Source organism: Acartia tonsa, chromosome 3 (assembly GCF_053477335.1).
Source record: "Acartia tonsa isolate MP-2025a chromosome 3, ASM5347733v1, whole genome shotgun sequence".
Lineage (NCBI taxonomy): Eukaryota > Metazoa > Arthropoda > Copepoda > Calanoida > Acartiidae > Acartia > Acartia tonsa.
Genome location: NC_137262.1, coordinates 22,018,774 through 22,038,075, shown reverse-complemented (window position 1 = coordinate 22,038,075; position 19,302 = coordinate 22,018,774). Strand labels below are relative to the sequence as shown.

The 19,302-nt window shown below is 29.9% G+C and overlaps 1 protein-coding gene across 1 annotated transcript in view; it reads left to right on the top strand.

Annotated features, from left to right (window-relative positions):
• The window catches only part of LOC145313645 (neo-calmodulin-like), a 37,883-nt gene extending 22,425 nt beyond the window's left edge, over window positions 1–15,458 (top strand). The window contains exons 4-8 of the mRNA XM_080153150.1: window positions 895–966; window positions 1,252–1,341; window positions 2,622–2,686; window positions 14,361–14,437; window positions 14,729–15,458. Coding sequence (XP_080009276.1) covers window positions 895–966; window positions 1,252–1,341; window positions 2,622–2,686; window positions 14,361–14,437; window positions 14,729–14,799 — 375 coding nt within the window. The 3' untranslated portion in view covers window positions 14,800–15,458. The remainder of the gene's footprint in view (window positions 1–894; window positions 967–1,251; window positions 1,342–2,621; window positions 2,687–14,360; window positions 14,438–14,728) is intronic.
• The last annotated feature ends 3,844 nt before the right edge of the window (window positions 15,459–19,302 follow it).

Here is a 19,302-nt window from a genome sequence, read left to right as displayed (position 1 = left end):
CCCCAACCATTTAGGAGGGGGTATTTACCCCCCCTAAACAATTTTGGGGGGTTAAATACACCCCCCAAAATAGAAAATCTCTAACAAAAAAAAATTTTTGCGCGCTTCGCGCGCATTTTTAATACTAAATTTTTGATAAAATTTAAATTACCCCCCCCCAAAAATTTTACCCCGGGGGTAAATTTTGGGAGGGGTAAACAAATTTTTCCCCTGTAAACAGAATTCAGGGGGGGTAATTACCCCCCCCCAAGCAAATTTTACCCCAGGGTAAAAAATTTGGGGGGGGGGGTAAAAAAAAATTTGGGGCGAACTTCGCGCGCCATTTTACCCACCCCAAAACCGAATTACCCCCCCCTTAAAAAATTTTTACCCCCCCAAAATAAAAAGCTTGGACGCCCCTGTCTCTGATGTATCATAACTATTGTTTAGAAACTTTCAGGCAGGTTCTTAGTCATTATTTTACATGTCATGCCAGTAACTCTAAAATATGATCACTATTTGGACCACTAATGCATTATCTCTGTTGTATTTAGGAACTCTCAAAGTCAACTGTGATACGGTCTCTTGGACATTTTTTACTTGTCATGAAAATAACTCTAAAATATAAACTCTAATTTATCTTATCTCTGTTTTTTTAGGAACTCTCAATTGTGATGCGGTTTCTTGGTTATTATTTCACACGTCATGACAATAACTCTTAATTATTATGTCTATTAGGAACTCCAATATATTATCTTAATTGTATTTAGGAACTCTAAACTGTGATAAGGTCTCTTGTTCATCATTTTACATATCAAGATAGTAATTCTCTAACATATAATCTCTATTATTTAAAGTAACTCTGAACTAGGATTTCTAATGTGAACTCTAATACATTATCTCTGTTGTATTAAGGAACTCTCAACTGTGATGCGGTCTCTTGGTCAAAATCCAACAGATGCTGAAGTGCAAGATATGATAAACGAGGTAAAATACAAGTTATTTAATTTCTACTATTAAAAAAAAACAGATTTCACGTGTATATTTTTATTATAGTCTGCAAAACGTGTAATTATTTCAAGTAATTCTATAGGGCTTGTCTATGTCCATAATAGTTGGATGGCCATTAAAAGATTGGCATTTAAAAAAAATTGCATCTAAGACCTAGACATTTTTTTCTTATGCGATTGTTATGTCTCTATGCGAACAGGCAATTGGCGGTTGAAAAAATCTTGGAATGTTGGAAAAATAACTAAACATGTTAAAATTCAGGTTGATGTAGATGGAAGTGGTAGTGTTGAGTTTCCAGAATTTTGTGTCATGATGGTCAAGAAAATGAGAGAATCAGATATCGAGAATGAGGTGAGGAATAGGATAATTAATTTTCTTCAGTGGTGTAGTGTATTTCCATTGCAATATAGGCCTACATTTCTGCGTGAATACCTTGAATTAATTAACTTCTATTGGTTTTAGGTATGGATATCGTTATGATTAATGATTTAAGTACCTCCAAATAAAGAATGCTTTATTAAGAACAATTTCACAAAATCGAAATTGAACATTTGTTCCGACTTCCGTCTAAATTTTAATCTGTATCTTTAATATAAAATTTTTTTTTAGCGACATATTGTAAAGTTTTTCTTTGATGAAAGATGTCATCCGTGTTTCTTTTGGGTTTTAGTTTGAACATTTGCCATCGGAGTTGTTCACCTTTACTTTTAAAAATTGTGCCAATGAAAGAAATCAAACGTTTTTAAAAAGTCAAGACTACACAAAATAACAAATAAATGTTTTTACTTCTTTACAGGGAATTAAAGGGATAAGACAATAACTGATAAATTGATATATATCCCCAATGATGATGCATTAAATTTACCTTTCAGTAGATTAAAACTAGTCATTGAAACGTTTGAACACGCAACTTACTGATCCAACCAATTAGAATTCACTATATTTCTCAAAGTTGTTAATCCAACGAATAAGAAAACGTTACTATAAAACTTTTGGACTAGTGTAATAAACAGCCCATTTTCCCCCTCTCTCTCTCTCTCTCTCTCTGCTTCTTTCAGAACCTATAACAAAAATATTATAATAAGTTTTATGTAAAATTTGTTATGAATATTAAAATATTTATTTAAAAAAAAAACTTTAAGACATGAAAACATGTAGAAAAATATGTAGAAGTTTTGTCTAAATTAGAAAAAAACTGTCATCTTTGTGAAAAGTTGTATGTTTCAATCTGCATTTTCAACATGTAAGAAAAACAGATAAAAGTTTTGGCTAACTTTTATTTACAAGAATCTTAATTGAAATTCTTGGACAAGTATATGAAAAAAATAAATGTACAACATTTGCTGGAAATAAATTTACAGCATTGTTCGTTGCTATTTTTAACGTAGAGCATTTAAATAACAGGTCTTAAAATTTTTTTTAAAGGCAAAAAGTAATTTTGAAACATGAGGAAAAGTTTTTTTTCAAGATGAGGGTGGTCCTCTACCCTTAAAAAAAGTATAGAGCAAACGTATATAAATTGTTAATGTGTGTTATTGTTAAATTATTGAGACCTTGGTGGTAAATTTAATCTGAATTTTAAAAATTGCAAGAGAATTAAAACTATTAAAATAATAATAATTAAAATTTAGGTACAAGAAGCTTACAGAGTATTTGATAAAGAAAGAACTGGATACATACCTGTTTCAGAATTAAGGTATGGCAAATTATTTCACAGGACAGACAAAAATCCAAAGAGAATGTTAAAAATCATTTTAAAGGTAAAACGTTTGCATTTAATAAAAACATTATGTATAAAGTTTTGGAATCTGGTGTAAATTACATAAACCTGATGTTAAATTATGTGTACTTCGCTAAACTTTTGGCTAATAACCACATTAAAGTTTTTAAATTATCTTATAGTTGTTTTAAATTATGATATATTACTTGGAAAAGTTTTCATATTGTTGAAAAAAGTAAAGTACGGATTTTCTTAAACAATAGTTATAACTTATATAACTCATAAATTCTTATTTGAAACTAAAGTAAATTGGAAATGCTTTATTTTTCTATCACTAGTTTGCATTTTTAAAATAAAATTAATGTTTTAAATATGTTATATCGTTATTTGTAAGGCCAAAAACTTCTAAAATAATGGCCCCAAAAAAGTATGTGTGTGTGTGTCGGTCACAAATTAACCAAATCCTAGCATATTTTAATTTTTTTGTTAAAAGTATCAGAAAATATCAAATAATTTCTAGCTGTTTTAGCTAGTAATTAGTGTAAGTCTAGATCATGGTATAGACAAGCACCTCAGGATGGGATAAACTATTTATTCCAGGTTGAATAGCTCTGATCTAACCATATTCGCTGAGAAAAAAAGTTGTAAAGATATTCTGGTATTAGTATTCAAGGCAGAGCCATATTTTCTCTTCCCTACTTAAAATTCAAACTTCAACACTTCCATAAATTATAGTTTCATATATAATATGCGCGGGTGTGTGTGCGTGTGTGTGGGGGTGTGTTTTGTGTGTGGGGGTGTATGTTGTGTGTGTATCTGTGTTGTTAATGTGTATTTATTTTATATAAACTAGCTCTATACCTATGTTTCAAGGATAAGGTTACACAGCACGTTTATACAATTTCCACACTTTTATAGCAATTTAAAAAAATAGTTTCAAATCAAAAGCAAATTTTAATAATAAATAAAATAGTTTGCTTTATTTGGCCTTCTATAAATGTTGGTCAGTGGTTTAATAAATATTTTGTAAATTATCCTAAGAGTAGCTAATAACTTATTTATTAACGAAAAATGAAAACCAAAATTTAGTTTGTAATTTACAGCAACGCTGTGGCTCAACTCGTTGCGCATCCGCTCATCTTCGGGAAGGTGATAGGTTCCAATCTCGGTCTGACACTGCGTCATAACTAAAGACGATAAAAATACTTCCTACTGCTGCTATGTCAGATAAGAGACATAAATAGTTAGAGTACGAGGAATGCCTTGGCTCAAAATAGGCGCAACTCATGGTTAGAACTTCTCAGACTACGGTCGTTTAATCAAAGTGTTGGTTGTCTTATGGGTGTTGATACCCTAGGCGAATGAGCTACATTGAAATTAAAAGGTAGAGTATGCTCTAAGCTGACTTGGAGAGGACTTGTACCCGAAGCGTCACCACAATAGTTAACGCTGGATGTAAGAAAATTATTAGAAAAGGGCATACAGATTTTCAGCCAGTGAAAATTTTGGCAATAATTATGATCATTTTGGCATAATTCATAGAGACAATCTATGTTTTCTTTAGATGCCATATCCTTGTCCATAGAAATATTTCCTTCCAACTTCTAGTAATAAGTGTCTAATAATTTAGCAATATATTAGTTCCATTATTAGTTCTATTGGCTGAAAGCCAAATAAGGTTATAATCTTAATGTAATAATAAATCCAAATTCAATTAGTTTGAGAGTGATATTATTTTATGACAATTTTTCTATGTTCAATAATCGTTAATGATATATAATAATCAAAATTACTAGGACAATTTTTTCCAAAATAGGTGAAAATATTCCCAAGAGGCTAACGAACATACCACTTATTGATTATATATGCTTCCATAAATGTGTAAAAAAATAAATAAGTTTGTGTTGAAAATCTAAATTACCCTGGTAGATCAAAGGATTTATATTTTTCCTTTTTTTACATCACACCTAGCTCAATTTTCTTTACAGTTTTAGTAGAAAAGCTGCTCTAGATGCTCTTATGTATGGCCTTTTTTACTTTAAGGTATTTTACAGCTTCTATCTTGGTATATGCTAATTTTATGCCCGATTAGAATTATACAAAAAAAAACACATTCATTTAATTTCTCTAATTCACTATTGCATTTCTTATCAAATAATAAAATTTCATAAAATTGCAACTATGCCTGATTTGTTATTTTGTATACCAACTGCATTATATTAACAAAAAATATATTACAAAATATTGTTTGCCGCTATTGGACAGGAACATTCTTGTTTGTATCACATGTTCCATAATAATCTTTACTTTTTATTTTCTCCTTCAAGGCAAAATATAGAAAATCAGATGAGAAAACAAGTACAAATACTTTTTAAAGCAAAGCTTTTCTATACACAGGTCTCCTTAACTAAACCTTAGATTAAAAAAAATCTCCAAAGAAACGGACAACGGGGCCTTCAAATAGGGCACAGTGGTGGTTAGAAACCGTTGGAGATTAAATCTTAGCTGCTCCTTCTTGCCAGATATTGCAATTTGAAGTTTTTTGGTAAAAATGCCTAATATTACAAGAATTCCAAGGATATATGCATATGTGAACACCTTAATTCATCAAATAAAAAGGTGAGTTTAACATTTGAGGAGTTTAGATGTCTCTGCATATGTAAACTACACAGTCCCTCCCCATTTGGAAAATTTTAAAACTTTAAAGAAATTATTTTAACAAGAGTAATGAAAAAGGTACAATGTCCAGTTTAAACTATAAGCTAGAGGCTGATACCATGAAACCACTAGAAAAAACCTCAGTTCAAGTTTAAATATAGCTAAAGTTAAATTAAAATACTCAAAACTCCCTCCCCCCCCCCACCCCTTACAGCCCATAAATTTAAGGGGGGAGGGGGCGGGGGGGGGGGCAAAGTAATAGTATTATGTTTTACTCAAAACTACTTGAAGTATTGTGAAAAAAATTTATATGTAAGATTCTTAGGCCCAAAGTTTCTGGAAATATTGTTGACTACAGGGCAGAGTTCTTTAGATATCACTAAAGAAATATATAAGCTTTAGTACTTAAACTTTAGTAGGCATCAAAAACTCTTACAAATATTGCTGCAACCAACCCCCTCCACAAATTATTAGGAGGGGGGCATTGGATGTGGAAAATAATCTTGTGTTACTTTGAAATCAATGAATTATATTAAGCAAACTTTGGATTTAAGCTTTTTTAGGATATTAGTTACTTTTACAAATATTGCTGAATCCCCCCCTCCCTCCATCTGTTGGAAATAGTGGCTAGTGGCATAGGTAAATAATATTGTGTATCATTTAGAAACCTCTAGAGATATTCAGGGTTAATATTTTAACTTATATTTACTTTAAAAATATCTATTTCAACTACACAGACCCAATTTAGTACAATTATTTTGCTGCATAATCTCCTTCATCCTATTGGACTAATAAAAAGAAATATTGTCAACCCATTGCTCTTTCCCCAAACATTGAATAGGTAATACATATAAAGCAATTTGGAAATTTAAAAGCTTTATTCCAAAATTTGCTCCTTGTTGCTTTATTGGTTCCTGAGTAAAACACAGGTGATGAGATTGTATGGAGGGTAGCTGGAGAGGGAGGGGGAGGGCAAGCAATAATTTAATACTTTGAAGTTTGTTGAAGTTGGGGAAAGGTCAGCAATATTTGCAATCATGGACCTACTAAAGTTTAAATCCAAAAGAACACTATATCTTGAGTAATCTCAAAGTAAATCACAAGGGTATTGCTATACTTGCCTTTATTACTTAATTGGAGGGGAGGGGGGGGGGGGTGATTGTAAAGCAATACAGAGGGAAAGCAGGCTTGGAGGGAGGGTTTCAGCAAAATTTGTAAAAGTTACTTTTGACCTACCAAAGCATATCTCAAAGGTTTGCTTTGATGCTATAATTCTAGCGGTTTCTTAGTAACACAACAGAGTAGTACCCTTTCAACTGCAACCCTCCCCCCTTTCTCTCTTTATAAATGTTATGTTTTTGATTTATGAGGGGAGGGGAAGAGGTCAGCAATATATGTAAAAGTGCTTTGGGTCCCACAACAATACAAATCCAAAAGCTTATATATATATCTAATAGTTTTTTTTAAACACATTGGAATGATCTTCTGCCACCCCCCCCACCCTTCCCTCCCCCAAATTAGGTTAGGACGAAGGGGAGGGGGGGGGGGTGAGAAGGTGGTCAACATAATTTCTACAATCTTTTGGCCTAACAACCTTCCATCAAAATTTTTCCTACTATACTTCAATTAGTTTTTGAGAAACACATAATAGTATTACTATGCTTCTCCCCCCCCCCTCCACCCTAAAGTTTGTAAGTTGTGGGGGGGGGGGGGGCAGAATTACTAAAAGTAACTTGGGCCATATGTAAACTTAAACTGATGTTTTTTCTTCTGGTTCCAGGGTAACAGTCTTTAGGATAAAGTTGTAAATTGGACAAACCTCTTTAAGCTTATAGTACCTTATTTATTACTCTTATTGAAGTTAAAAACATCATTTATAGTAGTAAAAATTGTTTTGAATAGGGATGTAGTGGGTAGTTTACATATGAAGAGATATCTAAACTCCTCAAATGTTAAACTCATCCTTTTTATTTGATGAATTAAGGTGTTCACTTATGCATATATCCTTGGAATTCTTGTAATTTTAGGCATTTTTACCACAAAACTTCAAATTGCAATATCTGGCAAGAAGGAGCAGCTAAGATTTAATCTCAAACGGATTCTGACCACCTCTCTACCCTATTTGAAGGCCCCGTTGTCCGTTTCTTTGGAGATTTTTTTTAATCTAAGGTTTTGTTAAGGAGACCTGTGTATAATTAGGGTCGATTTTTAACTTTTTTAACAACAAATTTTTATGTGATATAATAGTCTAAATGATCTAATTTTTGGAATACCCATTCCTAGGACAACAAAGTGCAATATTATAAGCGAATCATATCTATAATTAAGTCCTAAAAATGTAGGTATGTCCTTAAACATTATCCTGTATTTAGCAGTTTTTCAACAAATTTACTTACCTTTTTTTCGACTTAAATAATTTATATTCTGATTATTGAATTCAGTTCTGACACTCTACAAATGTTAATGTTCGTTTGTCCTACCATTTTAGAGCTTCGCTTTTATAGATGTTATCTTCATTGTTTTTTTTTAAATTCTTAGAAACTTTTGAACCTGTAGGCTTATTTTTGACACAATACAATCTGTCCCGATTTTGTATTACTTTTGCGGAACATTTTTCCAGTTACGTCATATTTTTCTTTCCCGAAAAAGGGACGGGGGGAAGAAAATCTCTTCAAAAGAGATTGGGAAAACCCCCTTTTCCCCTATCTCTTTTTTCTTCCCCCCTTCCCTCTTTTTTCTTTCCACCTTTCCTTTTTCGGGAAAGAAAAATATGACGTAACTGGAAAAATGTTCCGCAAAAGTAATACTTAATCGGGACAGATTGTATTGTGTCCTTATTTTTCCATCCTTTTAAATTACTTTATAATAGTCAATTATAGAACTGCTTTTCTACTTGAAATCAATTTAAAGATATTCAATTTAAATCTAAAAGGAATGTAAAACAATTAAATAAAATGATGCAATTAAAATGTAGAAATATTTTTATTGGTTGAAATTCAGTGCTATATTTCTTCAAACAAAATATCAAATTGTGTTAGGTAAGTGTTTATGTGTGTGTGCTTGTCTGTGTGTAAATAATTGTAAAAAGTGTGTATGTGTGTCTGTCTAAATTGGTAAAAGTATATATGAGTGTGTGTAAGTGGGTGTAAAAGTGTCTGTGAGTGTTTTGTGACACCATCTGAGTTTGCAAAATTTGGTGTGCAAGTGGCTCAGTAGATTTTGCAGTGTTGGATAAAATTTAATTTTCTTCAACTTTTATTAAATGTAATTCAATATTCCACTAATAACTTACCTTTTAGACAATTTGACATCTTATTAAAATCTCTTTCAAAGTGTCGACATATTAACCACAAATTCCACTCCACATACTAGTTTACATTTAACTCCATTGACTATTATCTATAACGACTCTAAGGCTTTAAAAATGGTGTTCTTGGATGACTTAGCATCAGTAAAATGATATTCTAATGATATTATGACTTCATATTGAAATAAGTAAATGATTTTTTACTGTATTTTATGGCCACGAGAAAACATTACCCAAATTAAACAATTTTTATGAAATGATTACGACACTAAATTAGCTAAAAAAAATTTAACATCTTTGTATAAACTTTACACAATTTTATGGAAAATTATTTGAGGGAAGTAAAAATATTGAGAAAGGGTATTTTTTCTTAAATGGAGAACCTAACTAAATAGGAGGGGGAAGCAGTTTTTAAAAGCGATGCTTTTTATATTTTTGGTATGTCTAATAGTCTATCCGTTCGTCCGTAACTAAACCTATAATAAAAGTTACACCCTTGTTAAAATTTGTCAGAGAACTTCAATACAATACTAGAATGTCAATCCTAACCATGTTGATTTTTCAGTTGTTTTTACTATGACAATTATGTACAATCATCTTTGTAATAATGTATGAAAAGGGATTCAGTTTAGTCAAATTTTGAGACAGATTAACGTCAGTAGTTTGTTGGAAAACTATTTGTTTGCTAATATGCTGATATTTGTTTGTACCAAAGTCTGTTTTATTGGGCTTCGCCTATATGAATGTCTCGATCTTTGTTTCGAAAATGAAAAATAATTCATGAATGAAAATTTGTCAGAACCATTATTTTCCTTTGTCTACGTAAGGAAGATTCCTGAGAAACAATTTGTGGAGATGGGGGGGGGGGGGGGGGGGAGGGAGTAGAAAGAAGTAGGAACAGGAAGAGATATAAATAAGACTAGAAAGCTTTTATTTTAAAATCAATTTTGCCCTTTTTCATTTTTCAAAAGATCAATGGAAAGGTTCACTGAAATGTAGAACACATATTTACTTGACTTTCACTTCTAGCATCTAGAAAATCTTCATATACTAATCTTTATTGTTAAGAAGAACAAATAGGTTTGCCTTTTAGTGTGTTACAGGCAGACAAACAAACATTCTGTTTTATATTAGGACTAGCTTTTGCACCCTAAGGGAGGGTGGGAGTAAAATACCCTAAGACCTAAAAGTAGGTCAACCTAAAAACATTCATAAATCTCTCTGAAGCGGGTATAGTCCCTTTCGTTACAATGCCTCTTAAGGGGCTGTTTATCGTATTTTCACAGTAACTTTTGATTGCAGGGTTAGGGGGGCTACAAGGGCTAGAAATAGGAGAAAATCTACGGACGATACCCAAACAATCGGTTCAGTGGTTGGCGAAATCTTAATTGACAAATCATACTACTTTATATAATAGATAAGAATGAATGAACCGGAGAAACTATAAATCTCCAGGAGTGAATTTATGTACCACCATATCTGTGCTAATTATACACCAGTGAATTAGAAAATTTTGAAACGAAGATATTTTATATATTTTGTCTATTTGTCACACAAATAACTAAGAAAGATTATATTTTATAACCATTAATTATCGAGTAAAATCAAATTTCTTAAAATGGAAATGGACACAAAACTTTAATTATTGCATAGATATGGATAAATATTTTAGTTATTGTTCAAAATTCTATTCTATTTTCACTGCACAAAACAAATAAGAACTTGATAATCGTGAAGAGTAAGAATTGGCGTAAACATGATCAAAATTTTCCGGGAAAAAAATTGCAGATGCCCCAGTATCAATTTCAAAATTTTCGGGGAAAAAAATTGGATCTGCCCCAGTATCAAATTCAAAATTTAAAAAAAATAGGGGGGATTTTTTGTTTTTTTGGGAGGTTAGGGTGTCCCACCCCCCAAGAAAATAGCTTAAAACCACCACAGGACCAATGGGTATATACCCTGAAGAGTAGAATCCGATCGGTTCAGCGGTTACCGAGATCTTAAGGGACATACCGACGACCGGACAGACAGACAGACGGACAGACATCAAGCTACTTTGTATTATAGATAATAAATGCTGATAGTTAAAGACAGTTTGAATTTAGCAAAGTATTTAACATGCAAATTATTCACCTTTAAAAATCCTAATAGTTATTTATCGCATCGTATTATAGACAGCTATCCGCGAATTTTAAAATAAAAAGTTAAGAGATTAAAACCAGTTTTGTTACCTCCGAGGGGGCTGAAGGCATAATTTGTATATACATATATTGATTTCATGATTTTTATTTTAATATTGATGAAAATTGTCGTTAATAAGATATTTATCATGATTTTTCAGTATGGCTGAGAACCGGTTTAAATCCACCGGATTTAATCGGTTTCTAAGCGATACTTAAAAATGTTTTTTTCAACTAATCTTGTATGAATTCATCCAATCTTGTAAATCTACGTTTAATTTTCCTCTTAAAATACACCAACAAACTGCGTAATACTAATTTTCTTTCCCTTTTATATGCGCTGCATCTTCATAAATGGCCCTTTTTTTCAAACTCTTCATTATATTTCTATTAATATGATCATTTTATGATAAATTCTTTATTTTGTAATCATAACTTTATAAGTGGTTAGCTAGTGTAATAATAATTCCACCCCTCCACCCTGATGTATGGATATATTTGTTCTAGTTGTGTATTATTAGATAATATTATGTTGACAAGATATTGATAGTATAATAAGATATCAGATACAGCTATCACAAATAATACACAAAAGTGTCCTAGTATAACAGACAATTTAATTTCTTATTTTAGCCAACATAAAGTCGTGCAAATCTCTATATTTTTATAGGATAAGTTCCAAAATCTATTAAATACCATGTAAGATTAATAGTCATAGAAAACATACCCAAAAATCAGAGAAATCTTCATAGACGTCTAGTGGTTGAGGTAAAGACCACCTCAAAATTTTTAAAATACATTAGATTACCCCCCTCTTTAAAATCTCTCATTTTACCCCCCTCACATTGAGAATTTCCGTTATTTTACTTTGCATTATCCCTTATTAGATTGTTTTGTAGTCACATGTAAATACATGACATGAACCCACACAAAGAAGGAAAATAATGGGAATCATATAAAATCCCGTCAAGTTTAGATTCCAATAAACATTTCTTTCAACATAAAAATCCTTTATTTGAAAACGAGTATGTTTTCATTTTTCTTAATGACACTACTGTAAGTGTTTGGTTTCAAAAAATTGAATTTCAGCAATTTTAAGACAAACCCCAAACTGTCCCAGTTTTGAGCAAGACGATTCCTGTGACGTCATATAAAAAGGTAAGGGGGGAAGAAAATCTCTTCCCTTTTCTCCCATCTCTTTTGAAGAGATTTTCTTCCCCCTTCCCTTTTTCTTTCCCGAAACGTATAAGACGTAACTGGAATCGTCTTGCTCAAAACTGGGGTTTGTCAATTTTTACATAATTTCTGAAGAATAAAATATATAAAAAAAAGATAACTTTTTGTGGAAAAAATCATGTACATTTGAAAAACGATGACATTATAGTCAGTGTTCACAAAAATCATCATAAGATGCAAGGGATATTAAATAAGAAAAATATAAGATTTAACAAATTAAAAGAAATATTAATATTTTTTATATATTTCAAGCATATAAAAATATTGAATATTAGCAAAAATAATTTATTACAAGTGTGAGTGTGTGTATGTGTATGTGTGTGTGTGTATGTGTGTGGGATGTTTGAAATTAAGTATGTGTGCTTATGACAGCAAAAAGAAAATATTTTATAAAAACAAGTAATGTACAAAATAATATAATTCTATTTTTAGTATTGAATTTTGCATCATGTCTTAATTTACATGATCTTTTATGACTATTCTTAGACAGCCTTTTCCATTATATTTAAAAGTAGTTTAATGTATGCAAGTGTGTCAAGTATGATCTCATGAACGGTATTGCTACAAAATATCTTATTACTTAAGACCTAATCCTTCAAAAGACCTGATTTATCCACAATTTTTATTTAAAATCTTTCTTTTGATCACGGGCAGTTGTTTTTAAATTTTGATGGAGGGTAAAGGGTGAAGATGGATATGAACTCCCCTAAATAGATTTTTCGATAATAATTACCTGCAAAAAATAAGTACCTCTAGGCTGCCAACCTACTTCCTAATTGAAAGGCGCCGAAACCATTACTACCAAAGTAAAAATCATAATGATAAACAAAATTTAAAGATTTTAAATAATTCCTATAAATAAAAGAAAAACATTAAAAACCAGTGTTTGTAAGAATAAAATAAAAATATAGTTGATTGAGTATACATTAAGTAGTATTACATCTTTTTTCCTTTGCTTTTAATAACAATATTTTATTTCTATAGTTTTAATAAGTTTCATAAAAAATATTCTCTTCTATACATAAATAATCTTAAATATTTTGTTTAGTAAGTATTTTCTGTACTAAGCATGCTACTATGTATAAAGTGCTGCTACCAAATATTGGAAAAAAATAATGTGTCTCTAAAAATGTGGACTTTTTTCATTTTTAGTCATTTACCTGTCCTTTCATTTTTCTACATCTATAGTTAGCTGGTTATGAACGCTGACCAAACTGGAAATAACTAATCGTCCCATGAATCGATATTTGAAAAATAAAGTTGATTAAATGATTTTGCGATGCATCAAAATAGCGCAAATCAACATGTTTAAAATAGACACTGGGAAAATTAAGAAAAAAAATTAAATAAGATTGCTTTGCTACAGATATCTTAATGCAAGGTCTTAAATCTAAATGCAGAAAAAGGTTCACATTGTGTGAACTCTCTTTGTTTGGGGGAAAGGAAATCAATTTGTGTGAGATAATCAATTTCTAGTTTACTGTGGATCAGGGTGGAATATGAGTGTACTCTTATTTACTCTAGAGGGTTATATACTTTACTCTTTTATTTTTAATAGGATTTAGCTACAAATACATTACTAGTTATCTTAGTGTTAGGTAAACTATTAATTTACAGCGTTTACAATAACACGAGTTAAAAAAATTGTTGTTATACTTGTTAGAAAAGAATCTCTTTTGAATTACTTAGTTTTTATATTTAATACTATAATCACACAACCAAGATGTAAAATAGAGTTATTAAACTAGCAGCTACGTCATTGAATGAAGGTTATGGGTCAACCCTCCACTTTATAATTTCGTTTTAGAAAAAAAAGTAAATAAAAGTATTTGGTGGGGGGGGGGGGGGCAGGGTGTATTTCTCTTGGGAGGGTGAAGGTTATTTTTTTTTCCAAAATAGTCATAAACCATCTTTGAACCCATGGAATTCTTAACAGTAAAAGAACCATATCGGTCCAGCTTATAGCGAGATCCTTCAGTACTAATACAAATTTACAAAATCCTGTTACTGTTATAAAAGGACTGACCGCATAATTATATAGTATTCTACTCCTCATCACCTCTGGTCTATGTACAATATTAAGCAGATTTATAAACTTATATATTTCTTACAGTTTGTACTCTCTCAATAAATAAGTGTTTTCAGTTTCTTATAAAACATGTTTATTTATGAACTGAATTTTAAAATAATATCTCATGATTTAAATAAGGCTTTTGATAGTATTGGATATAAAAAATAATTAAGGATAAATCTTACCTTACTTTTTTAGGATGATATTTGCTGCCCTTCCAGAAAGACTGTCAGAAGTGGAAATAGATGAAATGCTTAAAACTGCAGATAAAGATGGTAATTATTTTCTCAATTATTTACCATCCAGATAATAATCGTCCACTAGAAATAAAGATCTCAGAGCCCTAATCATAGGGGGGTGGGGAGTAAAGGGTTGTTTACCCTTTTCAAACTTTGATGCCCCTCTCATTAACCCCCTTATTATAAAAAAATAAATTACCCTCCTCAACCCCCCTTCCTCTTTTTATCCCCACTAAAAAAGCTTGGGCGTCCTTGACCATAACAGAAAATTATTAAAACCTCCTAACACTTCATTGATAATGATATACCCATATATAAAATTTTCAGGTAATGGTAGATACGATTATGAAGAGTTCAAACGAATGTTAGGAGCTGAGCATAGAAGGTCTATGTTGTAGAAAGTGAAGAATTTAAAAGTCGTACAATAATTAAGAAGCACATATTTCTAATCACGTAATTAACACAGGGATGTGTCGACTAAAACAGAATCTCCCTTTTTTCACACTTCAAAAACTGCAAAATATTTTTATTTTTTAAATCTTTTGGTAGAACATAAATTTACACTTTATCTAAATCGTAAATCAAAAATAAAAATACATGGCATATAAATACATAAATGAAGGAGAAAAAATAAGAAAGATAAACAGAATTTACTATGATATTGTTCAAAAGAACTAAAATTAATTTTATCTTTGTCAGTACAGTTAAAGTTAAATAAACGATGTAAAAATATTATAATTTGAATAAAGATAATAATAACAGATTTAGAAATTTAGAAAATAACTTATTTGCTTTAAAAGGGGAAAAATGTTTCTTAAGGAACATAAAATTGTATCACTTCAGTTTATGTAACATACATATTTTTACATTTTGTAAACGAGTTTAAAGAAATATAAATTTCTAGTTATTCTTTTTAGCACAAATTAAATGATCTACTTAACATACAAGGCTTTTTGAAAAGAATCTTTGATAAAAAATTAGGGGATGGATTTTAGCCATAATGAGAACTTAATGAACTTTTAAGTATCAGATAATTTATCTTTTAAAAACAAATAAAGAAATAAAGAAGTTATTAGGGTTCTAAAGAAATAGATTTTGTGTTGCTAACTTTATTTACTTCATTTAATTATAACATGATTTAATAAAATGCAATTGTTGTATTTTTGTTTTACATCTTTTTGAGAAATAAGACAAGAATTCTAATAAAGCTTGAGAGCAGGAGTAGGTACATGAATAGTTTTTCAACGTAGTGGTTCTTTCCAATACTTGTATTAGTTTCTTTATTGACAGGTTGGAGGAAACGATAATTCTAAACAAGAGATATATTTCAGTATATCCACAAGTTATTATTTGATTATGAGAAAATGTTGTATGGTTGCAATAACTTAAATTCAAGGAATCCCCATACCTGATAATGCTATTTACCTGATACATTTGGGGTTGGCCAATAAAACCTGAAGGAAAGACCTTCGTAATTCTAAACTGTTTTTAAAAATGCACTTTTATAATACTCCATTGGTCTGGAAATCCTAACCACAATATTCAACCCCAGCCTTTTGATGAAAACGAGAAATTTCACAACATTTTATGCCTACCTGGTCTCATACTATATTTGTTTGAGAAAACGTGTTCCTATTCGCTGTATATCTTTGTGTATACCCCAGCTGGATTAAAAACAAAAGTTTGCGGAGTTGTGAAGTAAATTAAATCAGTTGTGAAAGCTCAAAGGGAAGGGGGGGGGGGGCAAACTTAATTTCAATGTATTTCTACAGACTACAGTTCCACAAAAAAACAGCAAATCTGTCATTTGGTTCTCTAAAATTATAAAATTGCAGAGGAATTATCAATTAAAAAGTATAATCTCAAAAAACGCGCGGCACAGTAAGAACACACTTCAAGAAAATATATTTCGCTTTATTCAAGCCTTTTCAATTCTAATTGATTGAGAGTTTATGTACAAAAGTATAAGAAAATTATTATATAAAACCTTTTCTAACTTTCTCTTCCATAGACTTTTTTTTGTATCAGACAATTTTGGTTTCTTCTTTAAGAATAATAATTTTGCTTTCAATAAAATTAATTTTATTTTGATCATTGGTTTTACAATGGTGGGCTTTAAGGTTTTTTTTATTTAATTTTGAAATAAATTTTTTGCTTTTAAAATAAATTTTTGTTTATAACTGCTTAAAAATTTATTATCTCTAGAATATGTGCTGCAGATGATAATTAGATTGGTCATCAATATTAATGTATTGGATTTGTATCTCCTGTAAAGTTTTGCAATAAAATTAAGCAAATTTTATAAATCCTATACTTTAAACTTTAATGATCACAATGTTAGCTTATACAATGTTTTATAATTGTTTATATTATTGTCACATATTATTTTTAATTGCGATTTTTAAGGTCTCTAAGCTCAAAGTTTTTCTCTCAATTTTTACTAATGCAATTTCTTATTAAAAATGTTATGTTTATTAGTTAAAATAAAATTGCAATTATAAATATTATGTAGCATTATTGTTAGTGGCTGCTTTGTTCAAAGGTTTTTAAATCATTAAAAATATTTTTTTTAAATGGATATAGTCAAATATTAAAAAAATTGAAAAAAATTGAATTAGCCATACCACCAAATTAAACTGAAACAGGGATGCCACACGTAGTTAGCAAATTATATTTGTTTAGCTTTCTGTTGAAACGCAGTTGCCAAATCTAAAATCAATTATTTACAAATAATTCTATTAATGCCAAGTTTTAATTTATTTTAAATATATAATTTGGCAACTAATGTGTATGTATATGTGCTTATAAAATTTAGTTAAACATGTATGTATCAAATGACCAAAAAGTGAGATTAAAACAAGATTTTATATATTACAGTTATATTATTAAAATAATTTATTATATCAAGAATTTTATATGTAAATTGTACACAATAATGTATTAAGAGCAGAAAAATGTTTAAAAATGTAAACTTTTCTTTCTAACACCAGTTTAAAAGAATTTATGAATATTTTATAAGACGAAAATATTAAAAATGAATTCATTGTTTTTGAAATAATAAAAATACCATGTATTTATGATTATTAAAAGAGAGAAAAGTAAGTACTAGGTTGAGTTGAGAATAACATATCTAACAAATAAATAAAAATGAATTATGTATACATATTAAAATTTGTAATTATTTCGGAATATATTTGGAAATATAAACTTTGCTGGTCACACTGTAGGTAATAAGTTATGACTATTGCAGATTATTTGAAGGCCTTGCAGTGCCAATTCAAATACTGTATCTGCAATAAGCTTTTAAGAAATGGATAAGTAATTTCCGACTTAATTCAAAATTTGTATTTAAAGTGTTCATTATTAATAACTTTCTTTTTACAGCAATTGTTGTTAAATAATAAAGACAATGCAAAATTTTAAAAATATCTTATTATAACATAGTTTAGCTTCTCTATAGCTTCATTTGTATGTCTGTTCTTTCTTTGCAAGATTAGATTGTGAAAGAAAAAGTTACAACAAGACAATTATTTCTAAAAAAAATCATTTAAAGCAAAATTAGGTAAATATACTTCAAAAAATAAATATGAAAGTAGCACTGATAAATCCTTTTTCCCTTGAAAATGTGTTTGGAGTAGTTTTTCTCTTTTTTTTGATATAAATGAGAATCTTAATATTTCATCTTTTTCCATCAATTTTGACAGCCGTATTAAGCATTTATCTTACTTTGTCTATCTAATTTACAGCTAGACATCATAGGAAACTAAAACAATTGAGACAAATGTGTGGAAGTTTTTTAAGGTTACTGAATAAGTACAAACAAAAGTACAGAATACCCTAAATATAGAGCACTTATAATAACATAATAATTTGGAACTGGGGCTAGTTGGTTTGGCATGAAGTAGTCTTGCATTTTAAACAACGTTAAAAATGTCATTATTAGAAAGTTGAAATAAAAAAAGTTAGAACAAAATTTTTTCCACAAAAAACGTCTAAAACATGTAAAAAATGTGTGTATTTGAAAAGATTGTTTTGAATTCTAAAATTTAAAATTCTATTTCTATTCAAAATCTTATTGAATGAATTTGATATCTCTCTCCCAATTCTTTTTTTTTCTCTCTGATTCTTATGTAAGCTTCCTTTTATGAACATATTTAACACCTTTTTCACACTTCTGAAAGCATAATTAAAACTCTATTTATCCTTCATATATTTTATGTAAGTGAAATAACAGAAATGGAAAAGCCAATATTTAAAAAATTTTGTTAATTGAAATTTGGTTGAATTATTGTTTTTTAGACTTTAGTAAAACGTTTGAAACTATTGGCAGGAAAAAAGGAAAGTTTTAAAAAGTTCACTAGTTTTTAAAAATTGATTAATTTTATGTTCTTAATATTTCCCTAAGGCTTCCGAATCGTTCTTGTCTCTGTTTTTTTTCTAAAAGAAAATTGTAAACTTGCAAGTAAATAAGGAACAATAAAACATTAAGTATCAACATAACAACACATTTATTTACGTTATGTCTAAATTATTCTAATTTCCTAAAACTTTTTCTTACTGTGCAAGTTATTTGATAAAACATGGGATATTAAATATATACTCGGTTTTTCCCTTCAAGCTTCTCTAAACCAAATATTATCCCCCCTCAGCTTATTTTTGAAAAAAAAACACTTATAGGGAGGGAAATAGTTAAAAAAGAAAAGGGGATAAGAATTTTTCTATGCCACTTTAGGGTACCTAAATTGGGGGGGAAAGGTTTTGATGCACACCGATGCAGGAATTTAATTAGACATCCGTGCTGGTGCCAAAATTTTTATTTCAACGTCTATATTGGCGCTAGGAATTTAATTAGATGTAGTTGCTAGTCACAGGATTTTTATTCAACGCCGATGCTTGTGCCA